Source organism: Thermobia domestica, chromosome 4 (assembly GCF_964235325.1).
Source record: "Thermobia domestica chromosome 4, izTheDome1.hap1.1, whole genome shotgun sequence".
Taxonomy (NCBI): domain Eukaryota; kingdom Metazoa; phylum Arthropoda; class Insecta; order Zygentoma; family Lepismatidae; genus Thermobia; species Thermobia domestica.
In genome coordinates, this window is record NC_137457.1 from 312,551,325 (window position 1) to 312,578,641 (window position 27,317).

The following is a 27,317-nucleotide window of genomic DNA, read 5'->3' on the forward strand; positions in this document are numbered from 1 at the left end:
CTAGCTCAAGTTGCGGGGCTGAATTTAGATTTAAACGGCATCAGAAGTGTCACCGTTCATCTCAAAGACCACGAAAACTATGGATTCGAAATTAATATCGGTCATTTTCGATTCTTTTTAAGTATCTCACCCTAGCTCAAGTTGCGGGGCTGAATTTAGATTTAAACGACATCAGAAGTGTCACCGTTCATCTCAAAGACCACGAAAACTATGGATTCGAAATTAATATCGGTCATTTTCGATTCTTTTTAAGTATCTCACCCTAGCTCAAGTTGCGGGGCTGAATTTAGATTTAAACGGCATCAGAAGTGTCGCCGTTCATCTCAAAGACCACGAAAACTATGGATTCGAAATTAATATCCGTCATTTTCGATTCTTTTTAAGTATCTCACCCTAGCTCAAGTTGCGGGGCTGAATTTAGATTTAAACGGCATCAGAAGTGTCACCGTTCATCTCAAAGACCACGAAAACTATGGATTCGAAATTAATATCGGTCATTTTCGATTCTTTTTAAGTATCTCACCCTAGCTCAAGTTGCGGGGCTGAATTTAAATTTAAACGGCATCAGAAGTGTCACCGTTCATCTCAAAGACCACGAAAACTATGGATTCGAAATTAATATCGGTCATTTTTGATTCTTTTTAAGTATCTCACCCTAGCTCAAGTTGCGGGGCTGAATTTAGGTTTAAACGGCATCAGAAGTGTCACCGTTCATCTCAAAGACCACGAAAACTATGGATTCGAAATTAATATCGGTCATTTTCGATTCTTTTTAAGTATCTCACCCTAGCTCAAGTTGCGGGGCTGAATTTAGATTTAAACGGCTTCAGAAGTGTCACCGTTCATCTCAAAGACCACGAAAACTATGGATTCGAAATTAATATCGGTCATTTTCGATTCTTTTTAAGTATCTCACCCTAGCTCAAGTTGCGGGGCTGAATTTAGATTTAAACGGCATCAGAAGTGTCACCGTTCATCTCAAAGACCACGAAAACTATGGATTCGACACCAATATCGGTCATTTTCGATTCTTTTTAAGTATCTCACCCTAGCTCAAGTTGCGGGGCTGAATTTAGGTTTAAACGGCATCAGAAGTGTCACCGTTCATCTCAAAGACCACGAAAACTATGGATTCGAAATTAATATCCGTCATTTTCGATTCTTTTTAAGTATCTCACCCTAGCTTAAGTTGCGGGGCTGAATTTAGATTTAAGCGGCATCAGAAGTGTCGCCGTTCATCTCAAAGACCACGAAAACTATGGATTCGAAATTAATATCGGTCATTTTCGATTCTTTTTAAGTATCTCACCCTAGCTCAAGTTGCGGGGCTGAATTTAGATTTAAACGGCATCAGAAGTGTCACCGTTCATCTCAAAGACCACGAAAACTATGGATTCGACACTAATATCGGTCATTTTCAATTCTTTTTAAGTATCTCACCCTAGCTCAAGTTGCGGGGCTGAATTTAGATTTAAACGGCATCAGAAGTGTCACCGTTCATCTCAAAGACCACGAAAACTATGGATTCGAAATTAATATCGGTCATTTTCGATTCGTTTTAAGTATCTCACACTAGCTCAAGTTGCGGGGCTGAATTTAGATTTAAACGGCATCAGAAGTGTCGCCGTTCATCTCAAAGACCACGAAAACTATGGATTCGAAATTAATATCGGTCATTTTCGATTCTTTTTAAGTATCTCACCCTAGCTCAAGTTGCGGGGCTGAATTTAGATTTAAACGGCATCAGAAGTGTCACCGTTCATCTCAAAGACCACGAAAACTATGGATTCGAAATTAATATCGGTCATTTTCGATTCTTTTTAAGCATCTCACCCTAGCTCAAGTTGCGGGGCTGAATTTAGATTTAAACGGCATCAGAAGTGTCACCGTTCATCTCAAAGACCACGAAAACTATGGATTCGACACTAATATCGGTCATTTTCGATTCTTTTTAAGTATTTCACCCTAGCTCAAGTTGCGGGGCTGAATTTAGATTTAAACGGCATCAGAAGTGTCACCGTTCATCTCAAAGACCACGAAAACTATGGATTCGAAATTAATATAGGTCATTTTCGATTCTTTTTAAGTATCTCACCCTAGCTCAAGTTGCGGGGCTGAATTTAGATTTAAACGGCATCAGAAGTGTCACCGTTCATCTCAAAGACCACGAAAACTATGGATTCGAAATTAATATCGGTCATTTTCGATTCTTTTTAAGTATCTCACCCTAGCTCAAGTTGCGGGGCTGAATTTAGATTTAAACGGCATCAGAAGTGTCACCGTTCATCTCAAAGACCACGAAAACTATGGATTCGACACTAATATCGGTCATTTTCGATTCTTTTTAAGTATCTCACCCTAGCTCAAGTTGCGGGGCTGAATTTAGATTTAAACGGCATCAGAAGTGTCACCGTTCATCTCAAAGACCACGAAAACTATGGATTCGAAATTAATATCGGTCATTTTCGATTCTTTTTAAGTATCTCACCCTAGCTCAAGTTGCGGGGCTGAATTTAGATTTAAACGGCATCAGAAGTGTCACCGTTCATCTCAAAGACCACGAAAACTATGGATTCGACACCAATATCGGTCATTTTCGATTCTTTTTAAGTATCTCACCCTAGCTCAATTTGCGGGGCTGAATTTAGGTTTAAACGGCATCAGAAGTGTCACCGTTCATCTCAAAGACCACGAAAACTACGGATTCGAAATTAATATCGGTCATTTTCGATTCTTTTTAAGTATCTCACCCTAGCTCAAGTTGCGGGGCTGAATTTAGATTTAAACGGCATCAGAAGTGTCACCGTTCATCTCAAAGACCACGAAAACTATGGATTCGACACCAATATCGGTCATTTTCGATTCTTTTTAAGTATCTCACTCTAGCTCAAGTTGCGGGGCTGAATTTAGATTTAAACGGCATCAGAAGTGTCACCGTTCATCTCAAAGACCACGAAAACTATGGATTCGAAATTAATATCGGTCATTTTCGATTCTTTTTAAGTATGTCACCCTAGCTCAAGTAGCGGGGCTGAATTTAGATTTAAACGGCTTCAGAAGTGTCACCGTTCATCTCAAAGACCACGAAAACTATGGATTCGAAATTAATATCGGTCATTTTCGATTCTTTTTAAGTATCTCACCCTAGCTCAAGTTGCGGGGCTGAATTTAGATTTAAACGGCATCAGAAGTGTCACCGTTCATCTCAAAGACCACGAAAACTATGGATTCGACACTAATATCGGTCATTTTCGATTCTTTTTAAGTATCTCACCCTAGCTCAAGTTGCGGGGCTGAATTTAGGTTTAAATGGCATCAGAAGTGTCACCGTTCATCTCAAAGACCACGAAAACTACGGATTCGAAATTAATATCGGTCATTTTCGATTCTTTTTAAGTATCTCACCCTAGCTCAAGTTGCGGGGCTGAATTTAGATTTAAACGGCATCAGAAGTGTCACCTTTCATCTCAAAGACCACGAAAACTATGGATTCGACACCAATATCGGTCATTTTCGATTCTTTTTAAGTATCTCACTCTAGCTCAAGTTGCGGGGCTGAATTTAGATTTAAACGGCATCAGAAGTGTCACCGTTCATCTCAAAGACCACGAAAACTATGGATTCGAAATTAATATCGGTCATTTTCGATTCTTTTTAAGTATCTCACCCTAGCTCAAGTAGCGGGGCTGAATTTAGATTTAAACGGCTTCAGAAGTGTCACCGTTCATCTCAAAGACCACGAAAACTATGGATTCGAAATTAATATCGGTCATTTTCGATTCTTTTTAAGTATCTCACCCTAGCTCAAGTTGCGGGGCTGAATTTAGATTTAAACGGCATCAGAAGTGTCATTGTTCATCTCAAAGACCACGAAAACTATGGATTCGAAATTAATATCGGTCATTTTCGATTCTTTTTAAGTATCTCACCCTAGCTCAAGTAGCGGGGCTGAATTTAGATTTAAACGGCTTCAGAAGTGTCACCGTTCATCTCAAAGACCACGAAAACTATGGATTCGAAATTAATATCGGTTATTTTCGAGTCTTTTTATATATCGCTCCCCTTCCAAAAGTCGCGGGGCTGAATTTGGATTTAAACGGTATCAGAACTGTCACTGTTTGTCTCAGCGGCCCCGAAAACTGTGGATTCGACACTAATATCGGCCATTTTTGATCATTTTATATATCTGCCCCTCCCTTAAGTTGCACCGTCAAAGTGAAATGATAAAAACTATTCCAAGCCCGAACCTCATCTATGTTCAAAATTTAGATCGAGATCGGTCGGGTGGTTCAAGAGTTATTAAGACACAAACATAGCCACTTTCATTTTAGTTATACAGATTAGGTCAAAATAAAGAAACGTCTGATATACAAAGTAACTATTATATGTTGTATGTTGTGATATTAGGATTGCATAACTAAAAACTATCCTGTGATAATTTGCGCAAGACATGGGAGCATTGGTTATATGGGTCTTAAGGCATGGTTGAAGTTTTACCAACAAAGACAACTATAGTCTAATTGTGTCAAATTCAGAAAGGTATTATACATGACTTCCAAATCTTTATCAAAGGCATTTATGGGCACAGACATGTTATTAGAACAAAAAACGTAAACTACAATCAAGGCGTCGATTAAAATTCCAAAATGAAATTTCGTGACCTTTTCTTTACCAAATCATAAAATTTTCTAACATTTTCAAGAGCGAATTTGTGTGCGAATTATGCCGAATTTTCATCCATGCGATACAAACGTATTTTGCTTGCGATTTGGTAGCTTCTAACGATGACCATAGACATTTTTGATGGTGAATATTGACGTTTTATAGAACAAAATTTTTCAATCTGTACTTACATTTGCACAGTTAAAAAAATCGTGACCCAAAAGCTAAATTTCGTGACTTTTTCTTGACTTTCATGACCGTTTTCTGATTTCGTGACTTTCGTGACCGATAGACACCCTGACAATCCTAATGTATACATTTTGTACCTGGAAGCAATTGGGTCTTATAGTGCATACCTTAGCCACCTAAGTGTTCCATGACTTTCGTCAAGTTCGTTTTGATCCACTCTAGAGTATATCTTACTCCTATGAGAAATGTACTCCGAACCATGGTCACAAAATAATTACTGCATGATCCACCTTTCTAACGGAGAAAGGGGTCTTGTAAAAAGATCCAATGCTAGTTCCTGATGAGTAGCATTCAGTTAGTTCAGAACACCCATCAACACATCTCTGCTTTACACACCTGGATACATTGCATAGACTTGGATAAGACTTGGAACTGTTTGAATGGAACTTATGATGTGACTAGGCAGAAGATACTTACGTAGTAAGTAGTCTTTACGTAATAGAAGATTTCAAAAAATATTTACACTGTTTTTATGGAAGTTATTGGATGCATAGTTATTATTAGAGAGAGATAAGGACCCTACCTTGTATTCCGAACTTGAGGACCACAACAGCATATTGTTTCGCGCATCTCTGGATCCTTCCTCAATGTAACTACTACCCCTACACGGCCCTCTAAAAGACTGTTATAGTCTTTGTCCATCCATAATAACTGGCGCTTCAATGTAAAACCTTTCTAAAGACGAAAACATCAAAACAATCCACATTTTATGGCTTTTTTTTCTTTCTTTGCTTTTGTTTTGTTTTTGGTGGTGGAGGGAAGGGAGGAGGATGCAAATGCTGGATCACATGCAAAATAGTTACAAAATACGATTGTATTTTCAACTAGTGTATTTTCAACGATTGTATTTTTTTTTTCTGTACTTGCGGTAATTACGAATGTACAAAATAAAACATAATGACACTGACACTTACAATGACAGTGCCGACTATTGCGTTAATTTATACGAATAAACACAGTACTGACATTTGTTAACTGAGTAAATTTAAATATAGAACAACTGAAAAAACGAATAGCGCTGATGTTCAATAAGACAGTTTTTATTATCAATTTTTTACACAAACATGGCGCACATTTCATTCGAGCCAATCTAATACATTTTTTTGAACAAGTCTTGTCAATTTACAAAAATTTCAACTCGACAACCATAAGTGGTAGGAGTTGCATTGAGGAAGGTCGCAGATATGGTCCGAAACAGTATGCTGTTGTAGTTTTCGAGCTCGGGATGAAAGATAAGAGCAGGGGCGCACACACGGGTGGTCTACCAGATCTGGACTCCCTTTCCCTCGAAAACTTCCTAGCTCAATATACATTTGTACACTTTCTTAATTTCTTAATAAAACTGTACTTGTTTAACAGGGAAATGATTGAAGTAGCATGAACATTTGATCTTACACTTCATCTGTACTCTTCCTCTTATAAACCCGAACGGTCCGGGGTTCGATTCCCGGTGGGGATACTTGGTCGAAAAGGCATAAAAGCTTTTTCAGACCAGCCATATTGAGTAAAATTTTCCTGAGTTTTCTTCATTCACAGAGGCAAGTGCCAGAATGGTACCTAACATACAGTTCCTTCCTTCCCTAATCTTTCTTTCCTTCCCTTTCCCCGAATAGTGTACTCGCCTAGGGACGTTATTCCTCACATGTGACTGGCTAACATGACCATAGATGCCGAAAACCCAGAAATCTAATTCCTAATACTAATCCTAGTGACAGGCTTAACATGCCGAAAATCCAGAAATCTAATTCCTAATCCTAATCCTAATGACGGGCTAACATGGCCTTAGATGCTGAAAGCCCAGAAATTTAATTCCTAATTTTAACCCTAGTGACGGGCTAACATGGCCGTAGATGCCGAAAGCCCAGAAATCTAATTCCTAATACTAATCCTAGTGACAGGCTTAACATGCCGAAAACCCAGAAATCTAATTCCTAATCCTAATCCTAATCCTACTGACGGGCTAACATGGCCTTAGATGCTGAAAGCCCAGAAATTTAATTCCTAATTTTAACCCTAGTGACGGGCTAACATGGCCGTAGATGCCGAAAGCCCAGAAATCTAATTCTAATACTAATCCTAGTGACAGGCTTAACATGCCGAAAACCCAGAAATCTAATTCCTAATCCTAATCCTAGTGACGGGCTAACATGGCTTTAGATGCTGAAAGCCCAGAAATTTAATTCCTAATTTTAACCCTAGTGACGGGCTAACATGGCCGTAGATGCCGAAAGCCCAGAAATCTAATTCCTAATACTAATCCTAGTGACAGGCTTAACATGCCGAAAACCCAAAAATCTAATTCCTAATCCTAATCCTAGTGACGGGCTAACATGACCATAGATGCCATAAAACCCTGAAATTTAATTCCTAATCCTAGTGACGAGCTAACATGACCATAGATGCCGAAAACCCAGAAATCTAATTCCTAATACTAATCTCTAATAAAAGGTCAACTCGACAACTACAAGCGGTAGAAGTTGCATTGAAGAACGACCCAGAGATGGCCCGAAATAGTATACTGTTGTTTTCAAGATTTGGATGCAAGAGATGATTATTCTTTTTTTAACATTTAAAATATATATAATTACAACACGAAAAAGAAACAAACAAAAATGAGATTTAGAGGGTGAGTTTTAGAATCTTTAAAATTTAAGGAGATGCTATTAAGCAGAAAATGGGATTCTCGATTCAGTCAAACACTTTTTCACTATTTCACGAAACTGCCACAACGACGAAAAACACATGCCTATCATTACACTTCTTTCTTAATTTCACGCCTACCAATATTTGCACTTTTCAATTTATATTCCTTTTGGATTACTTAAAACGCTATATAAAATAATCTTACAGTACTTATGTCTACCACTAGGGGTACACAACCACTTGTACTGCTAACATGCTACTCTGGCAGTACAAATTACAAGGATAAAAAAGAAAGAAACGGTACCAATAGAAGTTGAGCAAGTTTAACACAAACAAAATTATTTTCTTGATCATCGCCATCACTTCCTGATTCGCAGTGGTTGTCAGTATCATTACGTAAATATTTATTTTCAATCAAGTTCCGAGGAACAATAATTGCTGCTCGATCCTTCAGTAGCTGCAAATAAAGCAATCAATTGAGAAGTTTAAAGTTAACTGTACGTAATATATATAATGTCCTTCTTATCAGCAAACATGTTAGTACATGTCTTAAGTACGACGCATCAATGTGATTGCTAATTAGAAAAGCGCGTAAGATAGGAGACGCATCCAGAAAGTAATTTTCTCACGCATCCCATAGCTAGGAAACCGTATATTGCGCGAAGCGACTGCGTGTACGTAAGAGAGTAAGGTCCTAGCATGGTGCATGAGCCAGCGGATCTTCATTAGTGCTCTCAGTAGCGTCGTGACAGTTGTTGAAGATGGACGTTCCTATTCCAGCCCCCGCCGCGTTTGAATTGCGCGCAGTGATAAAGTTTTTTGAATGCACAGGGCAGCGGCGATTCAAATCCATCGTCAGCTGTGTCAGGTCTATGGGCCTAACGTCATGAACAAGTAAATGGTGCATTGCTGGTGTAGAGAATTTGCAGCAGGACGCCAAAATGTGCATGATGAGAAGTGCAGTGAGAATCCAACTCTTATCACAGACGACTTTGTAGACTTTGTTCGGGAACGCATCATGCAGAATCGTCGCTTCACAATAACGGAACTCAATGGTCTTTTTCTGCAGATTTCCCGCTTCTTATTGCACACCATTGTCACGGAGCGTCTGCTGTTCAAGAAGTTGTGTGCCAGGTAAGTACCCAAGCAACTAACTCCAGCACACACAGCAAAGCGCATGAGATCAGGATTGACATTCCTGCAACGATACCACGATGAGCGAGAAGAGTTTCTGGACCGGATCATCACATGGAATGAAACGTGGGTTGCTTACAGGACTCATCATATATATTTTTGCTGCTGCGAATTGTCTATACTAGCAACGAACTATCTGCTCGCTCATGACGTTAGGCCCATCGACCTGGCATAGCTGACGATGGATTTCAATCGGCGTATGCCCTGTACATTCTAAAACTTTATCACTGCTCGCACTTCACACGCGGCGGAAACTGGAACAGAAACGTCCATCTTCAACTACTGCCATGACGCTAATGAGAGCACTAGGGAAGTTCCGCTGGCTCATGAGCCATGCGTATGACCTTACTCTCTCACGTACACGCAGTCGCTTCGCGCAACATACGGTTTCCTAGCTATGGGATGCGTGGAAAACTTACTTTCTGGATACGCCTCCTAATATTTTTCTTTTATCACTTATATCATTATGTTAATATTTCTCTAAGTCCTTGTTATTACAATAAGAAAATAATATCACCTTACGGGCTGAGATGCGAATAGTACTGTCTCTCAAAAATTTTCCCATTTATATGAATACTTTTTTTTAAAAAAAAATATACTGTACTCCCGACTTAGCTTTGTTCATGACTTTTACGAAACTAACATATTCTCCATTGTAACGTAGTGTAGGGCTATGCTTTGAACGCAAGACGTACTTTAGTAATTTCGTAATTTATAAGTAATTAAAAAAATTGCAAATTCTGGTGTGTACGAAGCTAGATATGATTGATATCAGACATATATTGTCATGACTACGAAATCTATAATATATTGACATGACTAAGAGAACGATAAAAACCAGGCCAACGGTCACACGTTATGGACGCCAACGATAATGGCAGCAGTATCAGAATTATCTAAACACTTGTGTAAATCAAAACATTCTATTAAAAACGTACAGAACCTACGTACAATTTCTTCTATAGTGAAGAAATCCGTATTTAAAATTTATATTTTAAGATAAGCTCGAAGGATCCCAAATTAAATTTAGATAAAGGCATTTGGATAAACAATGGAATTTCATCTTAAACAATTCAATTCCAATTCTGGCGACTCTTAGAATTCTTCCGACAGATAGCGTAGGAGGAGGGGCTTCAAGCTCCCAACTTAATTTCAGATTTTTGTGTATATATATTATAATACGATAAATGCTAATTTTTACATCATATCTTGCTCAAGGAGAGGGAGGGGGGGGGGTTAAACCCCGAAATCCCTCTTGTGTACATCACTGCTTCCGACACGGTAAATATCACGGAAATAACGAATAATATTTTTTTTTTTTAATTACAAGAATTATGCAATGGTAACACTGACGCTTCCATCAAAAGATGGCGACGATATTTTAGTGAATAAATTCATGTGCGTATCTTACATTTTCGAATATTTATAAATACGAGGGTAAATCAAAAATTATCTGCAATGTAGCAATAACTTGTCTTACATTGTCAGGGCTCATAATGGTCTGGTCTCTTGTAAATAGTTGAAAAGTGACCAAAAGCACACGAAAAAGTGACCAAAAAGTGACCAAAATCTCATTATGCCCCTTTTTTCCTTTGTCAATTTCTCCATCGCCTCTCTCTTTGTTGTTTTGTTTCATCTTTTCTTCTTTACTTCTTCATTTTGAGCTTCCTCCTTTCTTAGATTTTCTAAGTATGCTTTGTAGTTACGGTAAGCAGACTTAGCAGATGTAAGAAGCTTCTTAGTAGGTGGAACCTATTTCCGAATTTTTTCATCCTAGACATTATATTTAACTTAGCACTGAGAGTTCTCAAAGCCATGACATATTCAAACTCATCACCTACTCTTAAGAAGAACATGCAAGAAGCATAACACAAGACGAACATGACGAACGCACAAACACACACACACAACGTTGAGCGGAGTGTTAACTATTACGAGAGAAAACTAAAAGACTATTATGATAGAAGAAAGAATAGATACAGAAAGGTTCTCAGCCCCACCATGAGAGCTTAAGCATCCACCAACCATCCAATGTGCTTTAGAAAGAATAAAAGCTGAAGTAAGAATAAAGCTGACTGTCTCACATGTGGTAGCAAGTACTGAAGCTTTCAGAAGAGTAATGAGTAACAAATTTCTGCCTTTTTCCATTTATTTTTATAATATTTTTCTTAGAAAACTGCCAATGCAAAACATAAATCACACGAAAAAGTCACTTTGCCTCCCCCCCCCAAAAAAAAAAGTAACTTTTAGTGACAAATTTGAAAAACAGTAACTTTCAGTTTAAAAAAAAAAAGTGACTCGCTATGAGCCCTGCATTGTTCATACAGACCTCTGTCCTCGTTTATTCTATTCTTATGCTGTTATCGTCATGTTATGAAATTTTAATCCTAATTCCTTCATTTGTCTTTTTTTTTTTTTTTTTTTTTAGATAGATAGATAGATAGATTATGGCCGCTCTATTAGAAGTTTGCACCAAAGAGGAACGTAACTTTACGAAACCCAAGTTCGTTGTGGATGATTTTGTACGCAGAACCATGACTAATTTCCAGACGATGTGCCACTTTATCAACAATCACTCGTCTGTCTAACAGAATCATGTCACGTGCACGCTCAATGTTGTCATCATTTGTGGACGAAGATGGCTGTCCGGTTCCTTCCTCGTGCGTAACACTTGTGCTACAATTTTTGAATTTTTCAACCCATTCGTAGACACTGTTCCCGTATTGTACAGAAAGTCTTTGATGGATTGCGGCCCCTGATATACCTTCTGACCACAAAAACCGGATCACTGCTCGTTGTTCCTCTTTGGTGTTAAATTCTAATAGAGCGGCTATGATCTATCTGCGACAAAAGGAACACAAATGGAGGAATTAAAATCAAACTTTCATAGAATGACCACAACAACATAATAATAAAATAAACGAGGACAGAAGTCAGTATGAACAATGTAAAAGAAGTTATAGCTACATTGCAGATAATTTTTGACTCACCCTCGTAAGTTCCAATTTTAAGTAGTTGAATTCATTCTTCAGTGTTCCATAAATAAATTCAATGGTGTTTAGACTAATGGTTTACTCTCTTTAGGGGAAAAAATTACTGTAAGATGCAGGGTTTGAAAAAACCTAACTCACCTGGACCTTTTTTTTTTTTTTTTTTTTTTTTAATGTCTTTGGGGTAAATGTGTTAAAATGTGATTTATAGTTCAAAATTGACACTACTATTCTGTTTACTACTATTTTGAAACAATGGCCTTCATGTTGAAATTTTACATTGAATCGCTGACAAAATCTATACAGCAAATTTAGAATGTTTCTTGCTTCTATTCTCAAAATTTAAACTTAAAAGTCCGAAAATTGCACCCTGTAGTATGGATACCTGCTAGTTGAAAAATAGCCGCCATTTTGAAATTTTACGTTGGATCGCCGCCAAAATATATATGGCTAATTTAGAATGTCTCATGCTTCTACTCTGAAAATTTCTATTTAAAAGACCGAAAATTGCGCTATGTAGCGTGGATACCCGCAATTTTATTTTTTAAAAAAAGGCCGCCATTTTGAAATTTTACGTTGGTATGCCACTAAAATCTATACAGGAAATTTAGTGTATCTCGTGCTTGTATCCTGAAAATTTAAACTTAAGATCGAAAGTTGTACCCTGTAATGTGTGTGTGTGGTACAGGAAGACAAACGAACAAATGTAGATAGTCATCTCGGAGCCTTAATAACGTTCGCCAAATATGAATACCAAAATATATTAATTTAAAACAGATATAATTCATGTATTATAAAATAAATGTTTCAAAATGTCTTATATGGCAAATATTTTCCTGTGTAAAATAAATGGTTTTATTGTTTAAGTTCACTTCCGATACTTTGCATGTTCAATTTCGGGAATTTCCCTAGCACTAGCAAGACGGATCTTTCCCGAAAATGAATTTAAAACAACTAACAAAGAGAGAATTCATATTTTATAAAGTAAATGTTTCAAAATGACTTAAATGAAATTAAGTATCTTCCAGCTTAAAATAAATAGTTTTATTGTTGAAGTATTCACTTCCGATGATTTGTGCGTACAATTAATTGCGTGAATTTCCCGAGCACTTCTTTCACGACGGGGTTTCCCGGAAAATGCAGCTTTCTTTACTGTACATCGACGCTTCCACTAGTAGGTAAGTTTAAATTTAGCACTTGAAATAGCAGCGTTACATAGTCTTCGGATCTCCGATCATTAAGCTTCTTAAATTTGACAAGAATTTTTACGCTATTGCTGATGTTGATTCTACAGAATGCTTATTTGAAGAGTAGCAACTAATGTTTGAATTAAACTACTGTTGTTGGAAAACCAAATTTTACTGAAGAATACTAGTGTAACCATCAAATGTATGAAATCATACTAATAGTTTTACTAATGTATTTACATATTTACTGGTGGTACAGGCACTTATAGCCTTACACTCGTTAAACGAATGAGAGATAACGTTCCCCGGCGTCGCCGTGTCGGCAAGCATACTATTCACGGAAAGTATTTTCTAAAATATAAAATTGCATATTTTATTTCAAATAGGCTATAAACACAATCCATACATTAATTTGTTCTATAATTATCTCAAGCTAAGGTAAGCTTCTTTATTCATTCAGTGCATTCAGAACTTTATATAGGTCTAACGTTGAATGTTGTTGTATACTTTAACATGAAAGCATCTAATTCGCCTAAGAAAAGTCCAAAATCTGATAAAAATCATTTTCCATGTGATCACTTTAGTTGTATCAATAATATACTAACAAAAAGATCAAAAACCCATGTGGTTTTTAAAGTGTTTTTTTTTAGGTGGGTCCAACCCGAAAAAACCCGCGGGTTTTATCGGGCTAGACCCACTTGGTCAAACCCTGGTAGGATGTGAAGGAACTTTTGATTTCAACAGTCTATACATAGACGGAAGGTTGCAGCAAAGCAGCCGAAATATACAGGTTGAATCAAAAATCCCTTACCACCCATTATAAAATGAAAGTGAGTGAAAATAGCCAGAGCTGGGAATTGTAGGAACACGTCAGGCCGAGGAGAGTCTTTGTGATGCGTGTCAGGTCAACGGCCGCCATCTTGCTATTTAACTTTTAGAATATAAAGAAAATATTATGTAAATTAGACAATTAAACAAATAAAGGTAGCTGTTAAGTTAAACATGAGTGCAATTGTGAATTTTAGTTTAACGCTGGTCTACTTCAGAAAAGCCAAGCAACGAGAAGCAAAGCGCAAAATTTCTTATTTGTTTTCATCGACGCAAGTGTGATCGTTATTAAATGCGAAGTGACGTAAATATATATAAATATAAGCTACTGAACTTGTAATAAGGAATGATGTTATAAGAATCTTACTATCTTTCTGTCGTCGGAAACTACCGTATTTACGCGAATCTAAGACGCCCTTAAATGTACAGGGTTTCTACCGATCGGAAGAAATTTGTTTCCCTAACTTCTTCCTGACTTTCCCTGACGTTTGGCACGAAATTCCCCGACTTTCATGAAATTCCCTGACTTCAGGTGTCGAATGACGTTGACATAAATAAGGAATAAATAACAGTGAATATTTATATATGAGAACCTTTATTCTATTGAGACAAATAGTAATCAATTACTCATTCGTACATTCCGCTTACCTCAAATAAAAATATGAGCAACGTCCCACACTGTGATCATTAATATCTAGCCACAAACGTCTGACGATCAATTACTCTAAAGATACGATACTTCTTATACATGCATTTATAAAATTTCCCTGACTTTCCCTGATTCCCAGTCTTTTTCCCTGAACGTCCCTGACCTGTACCATTTTTCCTGAGTTTTCTCTGACTTCCATGATTACCGTGACCAGTAGGAATCTTGACGTAAGACGCACCCCCAATTTTTGAAGGAAAAATTTAAAAAAAAAAAAAATCCTCGAATGTAAGACGCGCCCTCAGCGAAAATTAAAAAAAAAAAAACAAAAAAAACCTACACTGCATTGATTTTAAAGAATGAAAAAAAAAATACTAAACATGGGAAAACAAGTAAAGTTAGGGAAAATAAACATTGAACTTACTGTTGAAATTTACGCTATATTCATGTGCATCTGCTGACACTTTTTTCTTCCTAATGTAATTACGGTACAGCATTTGCTTGCGTCAGTTTTATAGCAATCCATTATCGGTATCACATTATCATAATATACCAGTATGTAAACAAACAAACAAATAGTTATTCAGCAATTTTGTCATCAACTGCCCTGCTTCAAGATGTGTAACTCACTTGTTTGTGCTCTTTAAACGGAGGAAGTCTTAGCCACGGTATGTGCGAGGGGAAGGAACAATCTCCACTGTCGGAAATTCACAAGAATGATTCATCTCTTTCATTTGCCACTGGTTTGCGGGCAAATTTTAAAGAGTTTTTATTTCGCGTAAAATGCACGATTTTAGTTCTGCATTCCGTTCGTACACACAAAATAAACATTTTGTACAGAACCGTGACTAACGGGATTAGCAATTTTTGGCAAAACTCCATCTAATCTGGCCTAAATATGCATTACTCAAACTTAAGGCGCATCTTGATTTTGGAGGCAAAAAATCGACAAAAAACTGCGTCTTAGAATCGCGTAAATACGGTATTATGTAAAATGTGTAAGAGTTACTTTAACAATGAAACATCAGCATTATTCTTGCATTGTAAATAATAAAATTTCTCTTCCTGGCAAAGATAGAATTGCCATAAAATTAGCTTAAAATATTTTTCTTTCTTTTCTAATTTAAAAATAGAACAATTTTGTTTAGTTTAACTTCCACATTTACGCACCGAGGCTAAAGGAGACGGTGATAATCATAGAATGAAGAAAATGGGAGGAAACGGTACACCTCCGAGAACACCCACGTTTATGGTATTTGTTCACCACAAAGCCCAGCGACCTCACGCAGCAGAGACAGAAGTAACAAACAAATCATTACATGTTTTGTAAGGATTCATAATTGCAACGTTGCTATTTACCTTGGACTTGGGGAGGAAGGGCGGGATGGGAGGTGGACAAATTTTGTAAGAATATGGTGAATGGGGGGATGTTTGAAATGAGGCTAGCCATCGATATGTTAGAATAAAAAAAAGTAACTTCATTCACTAATGTTGTAGGTCCAGGTAAATGGCAACGTTGCATGTTCATTTAACATTGGGTGCATAAAGAGTGTACAGCCCAAACAGTTTGTCTGATTAAAAAAAAAAAAATCCTTCAATTTAGATTGAAAACATCATATTTGGAGACGGTTTCCCCTCTTACAATTTGTTGTAACTCTGATAATAACAGAGTTACCCCTATGTCAGGGGACTTTTGAGACACCCTGTAAATAATTTATCACATCTGCGACTTAAAGTTACCGTAATTTTTTGTATTGCAGCTATGTTGTTTGTCTACAACGAAATTATCATATGCACACTGCAATATTATCATTTCAATTTCCACCCCTGACTGTGGTAAAAATGCAGGGAAAAAGAGCCAGATCAAAATAGAATTCGTAAGGATCTAGGGTATTTTTTTCGTACTTAGTCTCTGGGAGACAGTCCCACTTTTTGTTACCAGCACTGTACCAGAATATTTATCTCAAAATTGCACTATAATAAATACTTAAAAAAAAGACAGAAAGACAGCTAAAATAAGATACCTCTCTGTACGTTTCAACTTCCTCCTCCACTTTTTGCTGTTCCAATCGGAATTTTTTAATTAGTTCTCTCTGTTGCAGTTCATTCTCTCGCCAGCGAGCATTGAGGCTGTTAAATTGTTTGCGCACTTCCGTAATAAACTTAGTCTTTTTATCATCCAGATTCATGGCTACAGAAATCCTCTCTTGCTCTTCAAGCAGTCGGCTCTGAAGCATTTGGATGAACTGTTCACAATGCTATATTTTGTTCGAAAAGAGAAACAAAAAAGAAAATTAACAGGATAAGAATAAAATATTGCAACTTTTAAAACGACAAATACTGCTATTACTGCTATTAATATTATACAGGGTTATTCAAAAAATAATAGTTCAAAATTAAATTTACTTTGTATTGAAAGGACAAACAAAATGGTCGAAATGAAGAAAGAAAGATTGTAAGTTTTATAGTCTGTGTTTCTAGTTTACGTCAAATCCGCTAGAGGCGCTAGTTGCGTAACCAGTTAATGCAACCACCAACCAAGTGGCGACCACAGAAGTGAAAATGAAATCTTTTGATTTTTACGTCTTACGGTTATGCCGGCTAGGCTAAAGGAAATGGTGACAATGAGAAATGAAGATAATGGTGGAATGAAGAAAGCGGCAGGAAATGGGAGAACCCGAGAAAACCCACACACAGTGTGTTGATCCACCACAAAGTTCACTTGGCGCGAGCTGAGATCGAACCAAGGACCCCATGCATCACAGGTGAACGCTCTACCACTGAGCCACTGCGGCCCGACCACAGAAATGTGTCTGTCGTAACAGTGCAGAGACATTTTCAGACAAAATTAGTTCCCCCATTGACACAGGATCTGAAGATTTGAGACAATGCATTTCTAGTACAATGGAACTATTATTCGTAAACACTTTGGGATACATCTGGAAAGAACTAGATTATCGGCTGGACGGTGTTCAGTTTGCAACACTTGAAATATCCACAAAAACGTACAACCTTTCTTTCTTACTTTCTTTTGGACCAATTCTGTATGTCGTTTCAGTACAAAATAAATACGGTTTACTTTTGCACCATTCTTTTAGAACAACTGTATATTGATACGAAAATTTGGTTACAATACACGAGGACAAAAGAAAAAAAAATTGGGAAAATGCCATAACAAAAAAGGATGATGTTCTGGTAAAACTCGAGCAAAATTGGTATGTAAGTCATGATATCGCCGAGGACCTAAACACTTATCACCATACAGTGTTAAATTATTTGAAGAAAACTGACTGCAAAAAGAAACTCGAAGTTTGGGTGACACATGACTCACTCAAAACCACTTACTCGATAGAATTTCTGGGCGGCAGGTGGCTCAGTGTAGAGTGCTTACTTCTCGTGCATTGAGTCCCTGGTTCGATCCCCTGCAAAGTAAGTTTGTGGTAGACATCGTATCCGTGGGTTTTCTCGGGGTACTCCCGTTTCCTCCCACTTTCTCATTCCACCAATTCTTCCATCATTATTCACTTGCCTTAATCTTCGTCTCCTTTAGCCTAACGGGTATAATTGTGGGGCATTAAACTGAAAGATTTCATTTTTTCGATCGAATTTCTGTCTGTGAGTCTACTGAGACTGACAGAATCGAGCCACTTGAGTTGTTCTAAGTGTGAGCCATGAGTGGCTGTAATTGTTTACATGCTGGATTGGAGCCATAAGTGGCTGAATATATTGTTATTTAGGTAGAGTGACAATTTAGGAAGAGTGACAATTGACATATTAATTTGGAAAGTGAATTTAAAAGTTACATAACCCTTTGCTTTTTAAAAAATTCATTACCTAACACGGTTGAAGCGAGAAAAAGCTCCACAGTCTGTGGCAAAACCCATACTGACGTCCAGCAAGGTTGTGCTGTGTATTTGGTGTGGTTGCAACCGCATAGTACAACGTGAACTGCTGCCGCTAAGCAAAACGATAGGCTCGGATCTGTACTGTCGACATTTAACTCGATTGCATCTAGCAAGCCAAAGAAACGGCCTGAATTCGCCAACAAAAAGGATATCATATGCCATGCTCACAACGCCAGATCACATACATTTTTAACGACTCATCGGAAATTAAGAGAACTTGTCTGGGAGATTTTGATGCATCCACGATATAGTGCGAACCTGTCACCAGCAGATTATCATTTGCTTCAGTCTCTACAGAACTCCCTGAATGCTGTTATGTTCAAAAGAGTGCTGCGGAAACCAGGTGTCACAGTTTTAGAATCAGAAACCACAGAAATTCTACAGCAACGGAAATATGGTGTTGCCGGAGAAATAGCAGATCATCGTGTATATTGTGTATATGTGGTTTCGTAATATTATTTTCAAACAACAATAAATGTCTTTTCAATTTTGACTTCCAAAGGCTCCTTACTTTTTAGACAACCTTATATTTTTTCCTTTTCTTTCAACTTTAAATAACGCTTCCTAAATATTGAGTAGAATATTTAACGTGCATACCTGTCGCCTATATTTCTCCTCCTCAAGCTTTTGCCTTAGTTTAATAACTTCATCTTGTCCGTAAGATGAATTCCTTGATTCACCCCACAAGTCGCTTAACGTAGGAAACAAATTCTGAGATTGGACGCTGGAAAATAACAGAAAATAATGAACTCACCACATTTTGAACTGTGATTACACTTTAAGATATATATTCAGGGTGCTACAAGAATTTGTCACATAAAGTAAAAAAGTTCATATGGACTTGTAGTCGGAAGTGCATATAGTTTCGCAGTTATAGAGTGTCGAAAACGTGAAAAACTGAACTTTAAAGATTCATAGTTCCGCTACTATAGAGCCGATCGTAGTGAGGTCAAGACATGATTGACGGACTAATATGTGAACTATCCATCTTTCAGAACCTCTGGTACTTGCACAATCATTTTTAGAGAGGCTGTTTGTGAAAGTACTTGATCACTCTCCACCTACCTCTCTAAAAATTGGTGTGCAAGTGCTGGAGCATTCTTAAACATGGATATTTGGATAGTTCACAGACCAGTTCCTCAGTGATGTTTTGACCCGACTACGATAGGTCCCATAGTAATGGAGCTATGAACTTTCAAATTTCACTTATTTCACGTTTCCAGGACCCTATACCTCCGAAACTATCCACTTTTGAGCACAGGTTTATATGAATTTTCTTTTTTATTATTATTATTATTATTTTATTTCATTTTAATGTGAGGAATCTGTCCCCAAAATATTTGTGACACATTTTTATAAGACCCTGTATATGTATCAATAATAGTGAAAATATTATCACACAGCAATAAAATTTTAGCTCTTTAGCTAAAACGGAAAGAAAAAAATAGCAAAATGAAAGAGAAACAGCAGAACATAAATATAGTTGGGAAGCATCCAGTGGACTTCATTTTGAATGTACCGCCATCTACAGCTTCACAATTATTCTGTTGTTCTTTGATTCTTCCTTCTTTTTTCCTATCTCTTCCCTCCGTGTCTCGTACAGTGGTCAAATACGAAGTCCATGTAATAAAAAAAAAGAAAGAAAAAAAAGAAACAAAGGCCGATACTTTTTATTAAAGAGGAACAAGAAAATGATAGAAGAAATATATTGTGATTGATATACAAATAAATACCTTTGTTATTTTTCGATGTAGGCACCATAAACGTCCAGACATTTCTGGTAGCGTGGTACAAGTTTCCGTATACCCTCTGTGTAAAAATCTGCCGCCTGAGAATGCAGCAAGTCTAGAACTGATGTCTTGAGCACTTCACTGTCGGTGAAACTCTTCGATGCAAGCCACTTTTCCAGGTGGAGAAAAAGAAAGAATTCGCTGGGGGAAAGGACAGAGTTGTAAGGGGAATGACTGAATAGTTCCCATCGAAATCGTTGAATTGTCGATGGCCCCGCGTAGTGTACTCGCTAACGCTCTTCGCTTTCGGTGCGAGCGGTCCCAGGTTCGATTTCCGGTGGGGGCACTCGGTCGAAAAAGTGTAAAACGCTCTTTCAGGCCAGACATCTTGAATGAGGTAGGGTTTTTCTCATTCACGCCAGGCAAATGCCGGGGTGGTACTTAACATATAGTTGTCCCAGGCTGCTTCTTTCCTTCCCTTTTCTCCGACAGTGTGCTCGCCGAGGGACGTCATCCGTCACATGTGACGATCAAACATGGACATAGATGCCGAAATACCAAAAATCTAAATCATAAGTCTTTGAATTGTCTGAACAGTACGAGCAGCTGTGTGTGGGCGGGCGTTGTCATGGATCAGACAAATTGCAGAGCGTAGCATTCTTATACGCCGATTCTAGATTGCACATCGCAATTATTCAGTTTCGCAATATCACATCTGCTGTAATTGTTCGTCCTGATTCCAGGAATCACACCCTTTTGGTCCCAAAACACGGCTGCCAAAATCTTTTAACTGATGGTATATGTTTGAATTTCTTCGCTTTAAGAGAATCAGAGTGCTCCCATTGCATTGACTGCTACTTCGATTCTACAGTGGCGTACGATATCCAGATTTTTATTTACTATGCGAGAAAGGAGATCGTTCTCATCCTCCTGCTACTCCAGCGGGCCGAGAGATCACGTGCAGGTGTCATCTTTTGGACTTTAAAAGTGTCTGTCAGAATTTTTGACATCCACTTCCGACAGTTTGTAATAACTCAGCTTGTCAGTGACAATTCGATGCACTGTTTTCCCAGACACTTCTAGAAACTCATTGGCGAGTTCAGTTATTGTGAACCGGCGATTGCATTGCACTTTCTCGCTAACGCGTTCCACCAGATCGCCCGTCTGAACACTAGGCCTTCCACTACGCTGATCAACATTTGAACCTCCCTTTCCGAAACTCTCTGCACCATTGCCTGATCTTCCCTTCACTCATTACTGTCGGTCTGCAATGGCATACAATTCTCGATGGATATCAGCTGCATTCTGCCCTTTGGCGTTCAGAAATTATGACGAACCTCACTTCACACTTAACGGGATTTTGCATTACGGCAGCCATTTCACCTTACTGCTACTCACATGTATACAACTCCATTCGGACGATTCTATATCTGTTGCAAGCACAGAGTACTAGGGTATAGTCCTGCATATGATCAAATTCATCAGTGTTGCTAATATGGCGCAAAAACAATATCGGCCCTTTTATGACATGCGCCAAGTGGCTGATCCAGGGAGGCGATCGGGACGATAGCCTCACCAGAAGAGAAAAGTTTTTTTTTTTTTTTATTTTATATATAAATTAAACCCATCCCAGAGTTTGGAGCTCTTAAAAGTAGCTCTAAGAAGCAGTATTACAACGCACCGCCCCCCCCCCCAGAAGTCCGTCCTGGATCCGCCCCTGCATGCACCTTACATTATACACAGTCCGACAATTATATAATGATGATGATTTTATTGTGGACAAAAGAAAAACATTAGAAATAAATGATTGTATGCTAACAAAAGAAGTAAACTTTGTCCACGAACTGGCAACATTGCATCGCTGCATACTAAGCATGACGGGAACTAAAACGTCAAATTAAATTAAGAGCGGGAAATTGTTGTCACGATAGCGCCATAGAGCAGCGAGCGAACTTCAAATTGTTTTAAACACTGCAAAAACACATTCTCTGATCGTCGAAATGACGTAATAAGCGTATAGGTATATATGTTTGTCTCGTGCACAAATATTCAGATGGTTTGAGCGATTTAATAGTAGTGTGGAATCAACTGCAGATGAAGCAAAACTTTTTTATCGTCGAATTTCAATGCAAAAACATATTACAGAAATACAACAAAAACTGCATAGTAAAAAACGAGGGAGAAATATAAATAAAACAAAAACAGTACATTAACTCTTAAGAGATCCGGGGTTTTGGGGCTATTTTTTAAACTTTCAGTCAAGCAGCTACTGCATCGTCACTATTTATCCTAGGATCATGGTTCATACCTCATTCTCTTCAGAATGGAGCTGGCTTTCAAATGCACTTGCATGCTCATACCATATACCAGGAGCGGGAAAAATGATGTCAAAGGGAAAATTTCGGAGGGAAAATTTTTTTCTCGCATTTTGGGCCCCCCTGGAGCGACCCTGTGTGAACGTAGCCATCTAAAAAAAAATCTGATAAGTAGTACTTGGTATACTGAATGTGTGTGCCAAATTTCAAGCTTCTATCTTGAATACCAAGGGCGGGAGAAATTTTATCAGGAATTCCCACCATGCCCCAAATTACCGTAAAACACCATGATCTCAGGTAAAAAATTTCCTGAGACATCCCTAATTACCCTAGGGTCATGTTTCGTCCATCATCCCCTTTAAAATAGAACTGCCTTTCAGGCGGTATGACTCACGTGTCTCCATCATGTATCTAAGGCGGGAAAATGAGGAAAAACGGGATTTTTTGGGTCTAAATATCCTTTTTTCAACTTTTTAGCCCCCTGGACCCCCTTGTTTTAACGCAGAGATCTGAAAAAAAAATCTGGTATATACTACTCGGTGGGCTGAAAGTTTATGCACAATTCCAAATTTCCAGGTGCAAAAGTAAGCCCGCCAAAAAAAAAAAAAAAAAAAAAAATAACGACAATGTCGCATATTCCGGTATACAGAGGGAAATTTTTAAACATTCCCTGAGACATCCCTAATTACCCTAAGGTCATGTTTTGCCCATCATTCTCTTCAGAATAGAACTGCCTTTCAGGCGGTAGCATTCACTTGTCCCCATTATGTATCTAAGGCGGGAAAATCCCGTGAAAGGGATTTTTTGGTAAAAATTTCCCTTTTTCAACGTTTAGCCCCTCTGTACCCCCGTGTTTTAACGCAGAAATCTGAAAAAAAAATCTGGTAAATACTACTCGGTGGACTGAATGTTTGTGCACAATTTCAATCTTCTAGGTGCAAAAATAAGCCAGCACAAAAATAGTACCGAAAATGTCCAAAATTCCCCTATACAGAAGTATATCTTGATAAAAATTACCTGACACTTCCCTAATTACCCTAGGGCCATGTGTCGCACATCATTCTATTCAGAATAGAACTGCCTTTCAGGCGGTACCATTCACTTGTCTCCATCATGTATCTAAGGCGGGAAAATGAGGAAAAACGGGATTTTTGGGTAAAAATATCCCTTTTTTCAACTTTTTGACCCTCTGGATCCCCCTCTGTTTTAACGCAGAAATCTGAAAAAAAAATCTGGTAAATACTACTCAGTGGACTGCATGTTTGTGCAAAATTTCAATCTTCTACGTACAAAAATAAGCCCGCCAAAAATACTTTACATAACCCCCCCCCAAAAAAAAAAGTATTACACGAAAATATAAATTTTAGACTTATGACGTCATCACCTCCTATGTCTCGACACAGGAAGGTGTGAAACCATCCGTAATGTCTTCTGCAATGCCTCTGGACTTTAAAAAAAAAAAAAAAAAAAAAAAAAAAAAAAAAAAAAAAAAAAAAACGGACGAAAAAGCTCAAATAGGAGAGTTATAACGCAATGTACCATGAAACACCCCGTATGGTACAAATTGTACCATGGGATCCCCAAACGGTTAAAATACAATTCAAAATGAAGGCTAGACACATATAGAAGTGTAAGCGATAAGTAGTAATAATCAAAAAGCTTATTAAAAACCGGAAAATACTTAGAAACGTCGCTGGTAAGAGGATGTGATATAAAAGGGGGTTCGTGATATGAAATAGGTTGAGCAACCTGTCTTACGAAAAACGTTAGACTGAGGAAAAACCCAGAGAAGCCTTGCAATTGTATGTAATTATAATGGTAAATGAAATCTTTACGTTTTACGTCCCACGCCTATGCCGGCTAAGCTAAAGGAGACAGTGATGATGAGAAATGAATGAAATGGTGAAATGAAGAAAATGGGAGGAAACGGGAGAATCCCGAGAAAACCCACATATACGGGGCTTATTCACCACAAAGCTCACTTGGTGCGAGCTGGGATCGAACCAAGGATCACGCACCACAGGTGAATGATCTATCACTGAAGCATTTCGGCCCTTTTATTATAATGGTATAAGACGTAGTAGACAACACCATGAGCATGAGTTTTCTCAGGGTTCTCCCGTTCCTCCTACTTTCATCATTTCACTATTATTATCCATTTCATTATTACCATTTCCCTTAGGCTTGGTGCATAATAGTTGGACATTAAACATATTATATATTTTTTTTTAAATAAGGTATGTTTTTGTGTTCTTAACTATTAAGTATGTACCCTATAGCATCCATTACTGTTTTACTCTATTTTATTACAGCACAAATTTGACACTTGTAAAATATAAATATTTAGAGACTCAAGCAGTATTTTGGTAAATGTTAAATAATAACTAGTTTAAAACAAAGTAAAGAGAAAAATAAAATTACCTGGAAGAAGTATGCACTGTTTCTGAGGAAGAAACACTTTTTGATCTTGGTCTTATATCTCCTGCAAGAATAATAAAACAAAATTACAGGGTGTCTGAAAAATGCCACACCATACGGAAAAGGTAAACATTATTATTGTTATTATTATTATTATTATTATTATTATTATTATTATTATTATTATTATTATTATTATTATTATTATTATTATTATTATTATTTCACTGGCTGAACCTGTGCTATCTACACAATGCATCATTCACATATAAGCATGAATCTGCTTGTCATTCCTCACAACATTTGTAAATGTTCCATTACAGACACAGGTGAAGGACGTCTTGATTAAAAAAAAAAAAAAAAAAAAAAAATCGGCAAGGAGTATCATATAGGGGGCGATTTTTTCGATTATTTTTTCAATATCTTGCACCGTTTGCAAGATTTGAGCCTACTTCCGGTTGGAGTTACTAATTTATGTATTATCAGTGTTTTCTTCCTTCTTGCATGCAATATGTAATAAGAAAATACATTACACACACAATTAATTATGTCAGTGATATATTATGTTTATTGGGCAAAACATTTCTAACAATAAAGATTTATCTTAAGACTAGAGAAATGGTTATTCTTCGTTCTTCATTATCATTTGGCCATGAAACAAATGCCGGAGAGATATACTAACCCGGTATACAAATGTGTGGTATTGGAATGTATAGCTCGTAGGATATGATGCTTTACTTTTTAAATTTCAGTACTTTCAATTTACCCCGAAAAACTGTAATAAAGAAAACACGTCCATTTAAAAAAAAAAAAAAAAATATTCAAATAGAACTAAACAATTTACACAAAATTTCCAATCGATCAGTGAAAACGGCATCTTTCTAGAGCTTGTGGTTTTCGAGATGTGATTTTCAAAGGAATTGGTCACAAACATGTAACCTTTTTTTTTTTTTTTTTTTTTTTAACCTGGCATTTCAATATATAGATTCTTTTGTTGTAGCGAATGAAGCTGTCAAAGGAGGAAAGTGTGGAAATAATATTACCGTGACGAGGCGACGGTTACTCACACCGAAATGTTGTCAGAGAGTTCAATCAACACCATCCCGAAGGACAGCCAATATCCCACATCACCGTGGGACGACTGTTGGAGAAATTCAAAAGAATCAAGGACGTATGCGAGAAGAAATTGGTCCATACTATGTTTCCCGTATGCTCAACAATTTGCGATTCCACCGACAAACATGAAGGAAACTCATCTGAGAGCACACTGAATACATCCTGTGGTTCTACCTATGATGCGGGAGTTTTTGTTCACCCTGTATTACTTTATAGTACCCTGAATACTATTCAAAGGATCATACTCAAAGTTTTTTAAAATTAATTTAGAGGAGTTTCAGTTGCTTTGGGAAGTTTCGAACACGGATGCCCACAGGCGGGTAATCGGGCACAGGTTGCACTCGTGAGAATATTTGGAAGGACATAATTTTTTACTGAAACTAGCACAATCAAACTGTAGAATAGTACATTTGGAGGACAGAATGATTGAAAAAAAACAAAAAAAAAACACTGAAGTGGAAGAATGGTAATTTGGGGAGGGATAGAATAGTAAATTTGGGAGGAAAAAGTATATCTGGGGGCGAGAATAGTAAATTTCGGGTGAAAGAATGGTAAATTTGAGGTGGAAAATGATAAATTTGGGGTGAAACAATGGTAGATTTGGGGTGAAAGAATGATAAATTTGGGGTGGACGAATGGTAAATTTGAGGTGGAAAATGATAAATTTGGGGTGAAACAATGGTAGATTTGGGGTGAAAGAATGATAGATTTGGAGTGGACGAATGGTAAATTTGAGGTGGAAAATGATAAATTTGGAGTGAAACAATGCTAGATTTGGGGTGAAAGAATGATAAATTTGGGGTGGACGAATGGTAAATTTGAGGTGGAAAATGATAAATTTGGGGTGAAACAATGGTAGATTTGGGATGAAAGAATGATAAATTTGGGGTGGACGAATGGTAAATTTGAGGTGGAAAATGATAAATTTGGGGTGAAACAATGGTAGATTTGGGGTGAAAGAATGATAAATTTGGGGTGGACGAATGGTAAATTTGAGGTGGAAAATGATAAATTTGGGGTGAAACAATGGTAGATTTGGGGTGAAAGAATGATAAATTTGGGGTGGACGAATGGTAAATTTGAGGTGGAAAATGATAAATTTGGGGTGAAACAATGGTAGATTTGGGATGAAAGAATAATAAATTTGGGGTGGACGAATGGTAAATTTGAGGTGAAAAATGATAAATTTGAGGTGAAACAATGGTAGATTTGGGATGAAAGAATGATAAATTTGGGGTGGACGAATGGTAAATTTGAGGTGGAAAATGATAAATTTGGGGTGAAACAATGGTAGATTTGGGGTGAAAGAATGATAAATTTGGGGTGGACGAATGGTAAATTTGAGGTGGAAAATGATAAATTTGGGGTGAAAGAATGATAAATTTGGGGTGGCAGGAGAACGGTAAATTTGGGGGAAAATGATAATTTTTTGGG

At 37.4% G+C, this 27,317-nt stretch overlaps 1 protein-coding gene across 5 annotated transcripts in view; it reads right to left on the reverse strand.

The window, feature by feature from the left end:
• Positions 1 to 27,317, reverse strand: part of LOC145684324 (uncharacterized) — a 100,836-nt gene that overhangs the window by 47,697 nt on the left and 25,822 nt on the right. For 4 of the 5 annotated variants that reach the window (XM_081756523.1, XM_081756520.1, XM_081756519.1 and 1 more), the window contains exons 4-7: positions 24,771 to 24,831; positions 18,902 to 19,028; positions 16,424 to 16,657; positions 7,859 to 8,011 (exon numbers count right to left, since the gene is read on the reverse strand). In XM_081756523.1, the coding sequence (XP_081612649.1) occupies positions 7,859 to 8,011; positions 16,424 to 16,657; positions 18,902 to 19,028; positions 24,771 to 24,831 (575 nt within the window). The remainder of the gene's footprint in view (positions 1 to 7,858; positions 8,012 to 16,423; positions 16,658 to 18,901; positions 19,029 to 24,770; positions 24,832 to 27,317) is intronic. The other variant, XM_081756522.1, reaches the window with a different exon arrangement.